Genomic DNA, 4,580 nt, shown 5'->3' on the forward strand with positions numbered 1-4,580 from the left:
TATATATATATATATATATATATATATATATATATATATCTGTCTATCTATATCTCCATCTTTCTCTCAGTCATGCATACTCATAAATTTCTTACTGTTATTGTTTACAGAAACAGTATAACGATTCTTCAAAAAGAGGGGATGGAGTTGGTGAAAATGGTAAATATATATTTTTTTATTCCATCTTAGATTTCTCCTAACTTTCTGTTTACATGTTGTGTTTTAATTTACATTCCGTTACATTAAACTGTCATTAATTTTGAATTGTTTTGTTTAATATGTTCTACATTTTCATGAACTTCTATTTCTCACGGGTTATTATTTTTGTTTTAGAACTGAATGGCAAAGCGTATCCTAATGACAAACATGACCATCCCAGTAGAGGTGGTTCAGAAAAAAGGTGAGTCACTGTTATTAGATATTTAGTTATCAGTTGTTACAAACTTAATTTTGAACTGTCAACCTTAATAATAATGATCCTTTTTACTAAAGGCACAAGGCCTGAAATTTGGTGGGAGGGGAGTAGTTGGTTACATCAACCCCAGTGTTTCACTGATACTTAATTTATCGACCCCCAAATAGATGAAAGACAAAGTCTACCTTGGTGGAATTTGAACTCAGAACATAACAACAGGCAAAATACCATTGAGCATTTCGTCCAGTGTGTTAATGATTCTGCTATCTCACTGCCTTAATAATGATGATAATCCTTTCTACTATAGGCACAAGGCCTGAAATTGGGGAGGGGGTAGTGGATTACATCGACCCCAGTATTGAACTGGTACTTAATTTATCGACCCCAAAAGGATGAAAGGCAAAGTTGACCTTGGTGGGATTTTAAGTCAGAACGTAGCGACAAGTGAAATAACCGCTAAGCATTTCAAAAGACACCTGTTATTAAAACTGGCCTAGAGTCTATAAATAACTGAAACTAGAAAATTTTCTACCTGTTCAGTGTATGAATTGTGCATTAAGTTGAAATTGTTTTCTCAAAACAGGCGTCCTGTTCGAGAGAAACAGATCCCAAAATCATATGAGGAAATGCCTCAGCTTCAAGATAATGTGAAAAAGGTAAATATCTGTTCTTGATTTCTTTAAATTATGGTGAGCCTCCTCTGGACAAAAAGATTTTAAAAAATTCTTTTACAGTCTTACCAAAGCCATAAGTCTGAATAGTTGTCTGGAGCCTATTTTTGACACATATGCAAATAAATTAATTGTTCCATAGAAATTTTCAATCATTTAATGTCTGTTTTCCATGCTGGTATGATTTGACAGGAGCTGCCAAGCCAGAGGGGGCTGCACCAGCTAGACTCCAGTCATCTGTTTTGGCATGAATTCTATGGTTAGATGCCCTTCCTAATGCCAACCACTTTATCGTCATCATCATTTAACGTTCACTTTCCATGCTAGCATGGGTTGGATGGTTTGCCTGAAAACTGGTAAGCCAGTGGGGCTACACCAGGTTATGATTTGGTGAGGTTTCTATGGCTGGGTGTTCTTCCTAATGCCAACCACTCTGAGAGTGTAGTTGGTGTTTTTTACATGCCAATGACCTGACACCAGCATTGGCCACGACTGCATTCTCACTTGGCTTGACAGGTCTACACAAGCACATTACATCACCAAAGGTCTTGGTCGCCTGTCATTGCCTCCATGAGGCCCAATGCTCGAACAGTGCCTTTTATGTGCCACAACTACGATTTCACTCAGTTTGACAGGTTTTCACAAGTACAGCATATCGCCCAATAATTGAAGGGTGCTTTTAACAGGCCAAGTTAGACAACACTGGCATTGGCCATGACTATGCTCTCACTTGGCTTGATGTCACTGCTTCCATGCAGTCCAACTCTCGAATGGTGCTTTCTCTAGATGCTTATTCATGTGGTGCCAGCATGGGTGCTTTTCACTGTTCACTCAAGAATAAATGTCATTTTTCCTTTTATGCAATAGAAAAGTATTATGAGAAACAATATTGAAATAAAGCAACAAAAAGGAAGTTATATACAATATGGGAACTTACAATGAGTAATATTAAAGAAGCAAAAAATATTACCCTATATGCTACCTAGATAGATATATCATGGAGTACATGGGGTATTGAAAGTGTGTGGGTTAGTGGTTTGGGTCTTCAACTCATGACTGTAAGGTTGTGAGTTGGATTCCTGGTGACGTGTTATGTCCTTGAGCAAGACATTTTGTGTTGCTCCTGTCCACTCAGCTGATAAAATTTGAGTTGCACCTGTAATTCAAAGGGTCAGCCTTGCCACACTGTGTCACGCTGAATCTCCCTCGAAACTACGTTAAGGGCACGCGTATCTGTGGAGTGCTCAGCCACTTGCATGTTACTTTCTCAAGCAGGCTATTCCGTCGATCAGATCCCAACTGGAACACTCGTGGTTGTAATCAATGGAGTGCCAGTCACATGATGCGTTATTGAAAATGTACACACATTTTCTTGCCAAGAATCACATGGAGCAGTTGGCTCATATTGCGTACCATGGTTTGAGCAATTTTTACAGGTTCCTTTGAAGAATAACATTTGATTAGTGGCCTTATTTTCAACACTGGATGCTAGCTAGCTCTGTTTTCTTATTAATACTATTAAATCATTTCCAATCCTTTATCTTGTATAATAGTTCAATTTTGACTTATTTCAATTGAAATAAGCTGTTTAGTGTGGTGATGGTGGTGGGGGATGTTTGCTGTTCTTTCTTGTCATGCTGTTGTTTGTTCTTATTTCAGGATTGGACTGATGCCAACAAATTCGACTATTTAAATACTGAGGATGAAGACTACCAGGATCACTCGTGAACAAGTTTTCAACTGCGAAAATTTAAAAGCCATATTTAGTTTCCTCGTTTCCCATTCAAAACATCCAAACGCTCTCCTTTTCTCTCTTACTTTAGTAGTTGCTCAACACTATTTCAAACTAGTGTTAAACTTCTTTTTTTTTTTCATTTTTTTTTTTTTTCCATCAATGCAGGTCTGGCCAACATGATTTTAATAGGGGAAAAGCCAAATACAAATACAGAAAAAGAAAAACTCCTTTAGTAGCAAAAAAAAACCCAAAAAAATGACAAACAAAAACTCCTGAGTTAACGCTTTTTTTTCTTTTCTTTTTTTTTTTTTTTTTTTTTTTTTTGTATACTGTAAATTATTATTATTAATTCTGCATTTAACATCGCAGATGCTGTCTTCAGCTTTAAATTTCTTACTGACTTGATTTGGTGTTAACAGCTGTTGAGGCTCTGGATTATTTTAATTTTTGTTTCCTTATATCATTCCTCATATTGTTCGTCTTTTTAGCTCTGTCTGTCTCTTTCTCTATCTCTCCCCCCACTGCCCTCTCAGGAGTTATTTGGTTTATTATTTTGCCAAAAAAGGAATGCCTTCCAAAAAGTATTCAATGCAATGTCTGATCTAATCAGTTTATCTTTGGTTTGATATACATATATATATATATATCTATGTATATATCTCAGTGTCTTTTTCTTTTTAATTTTGTTAAGGAGGTTAATCTCTTCAACTGTATATCTTCTTGCATGGCTAAACAGTTTGTGTGTGTGTGTATGTATGTATTTTTGTATATATATATATATATATACATACAAATGCACATGCATTTTCCTAGCATAGTGTATTAAGATTTATAGATATTTAATGTTTCCGTTTGTAAATGATTTTGATGGTACACTGACGTAGGCTTTGTCTCTTTGCTGCAACATTACATCAGATGTTGTTTGTTACATTAATACATGAAAGGCCTATAGTGTTTCAGTAACAGTGTATTTTGTGATGCTTCCATATCAGTGCATATGCACACAGACTGGATAAAAAAAAGTATGTGGTTCAGTTCATCACCCAGGTGTTTAGGCTCCATCATCACAATTGATTGGTCTGACGGCAATGGCTTCTTTATTTCTTAACCTTTCAGATATATCTACAATGATATTACTCGACTCCTTCAGTAAACTTTTGTTTTATTGTTTATTTAACACTTCATCCTTACTCCTACTTACTGTTGTGTCTGCCTGCAGGATAGCGGGTTGTGCTTTTATAGTTTGCTTTATAGGACACCACTGTCATGTCCCTTGGTTGGTCAGACTAGATAAGTACTTTCTAAAGTAAGTAAGTAGACAAACAGTGTAGCAAAAGGGACGAGGTTCTATGTAAATTGATGCCAGTTTGTCCTGTGGCTTTGGCACATAAACTTCCTGCAGTACCCCATCCTGGTTTAATACTGGTTTGTGTTCAAATGCGCAGAAATATATTTTCTAAAGAAATGTGTATCTAAAACTGTCAAGAAAAAAAATGCTAAGAAATTTAAGCCTTTTTTCCTTTGTCCTTTTTATGTTTATACCTTAGGCTCATTCATTCCTCTTCTCTCAAGTTCTTTTTTTCTCTCTCTCTCTCTCTCTTTCTGCCTATTCTTCCTTATCATCCCTATATCACTTGTTACATTTATTGCCCCCTTCCCCTCCCACCAGATTGAAAACTGTCAGTAAATACAAATGTGATTTCTGAAATTGGATTTAAAAATAAAAAATAAAATTATTAAAAAGAATACATTTAAACAA

At 35.8% G+C, this 4,580-nt stretch overlaps 1 protein-coding gene across 3 annotated transcripts in view; it reads left to right on the top strand.

Annotated features, from left to right (window-relative positions):
• The window catches only part of LOC106869481 (eukaryotic translation initiation factor 4B), a 34,002-nt gene extending 29,422 nt beyond the window's left edge, over positions 1 to 4,580 (top strand). For 2 of the 3 annotated variants that reach the window (XM_014915238.2, XM_014915237.2), the window contains exons 14-17: positions 111 to 159; positions 334 to 400; positions 999 to 1,071; positions 2,746 to 4,580. In XM_014915238.2, the coding sequence (XP_014770724.1) occupies positions 111 to 159; positions 334 to 400; positions 999 to 1,071; positions 2,746 to 2,814 (258 nt within the window). In that variant the 3' untranslated portion in view covers positions 2,815 to 4,580. The remainder of the gene's footprint in view (positions 1 to 110; positions 160 to 333; positions 401 to 998; positions 1,072 to 2,745) is intronic. The other variant, XM_052968646.1, reaches the window with a different exon arrangement.

Source organism: Octopus bimaculoides, chromosome 6 (genome assembly GCF_001194135.2).
Source record: "Octopus bimaculoides isolate UCB-OBI-ISO-001 chromosome 6, ASM119413v2, whole genome shotgun sequence".
Taxonomy (NCBI): domain Eukaryota; kingdom Metazoa; phylum Mollusca; class Cephalopoda; order Octopoda; family Octopodidae; genus Octopus; species Octopus bimaculoides.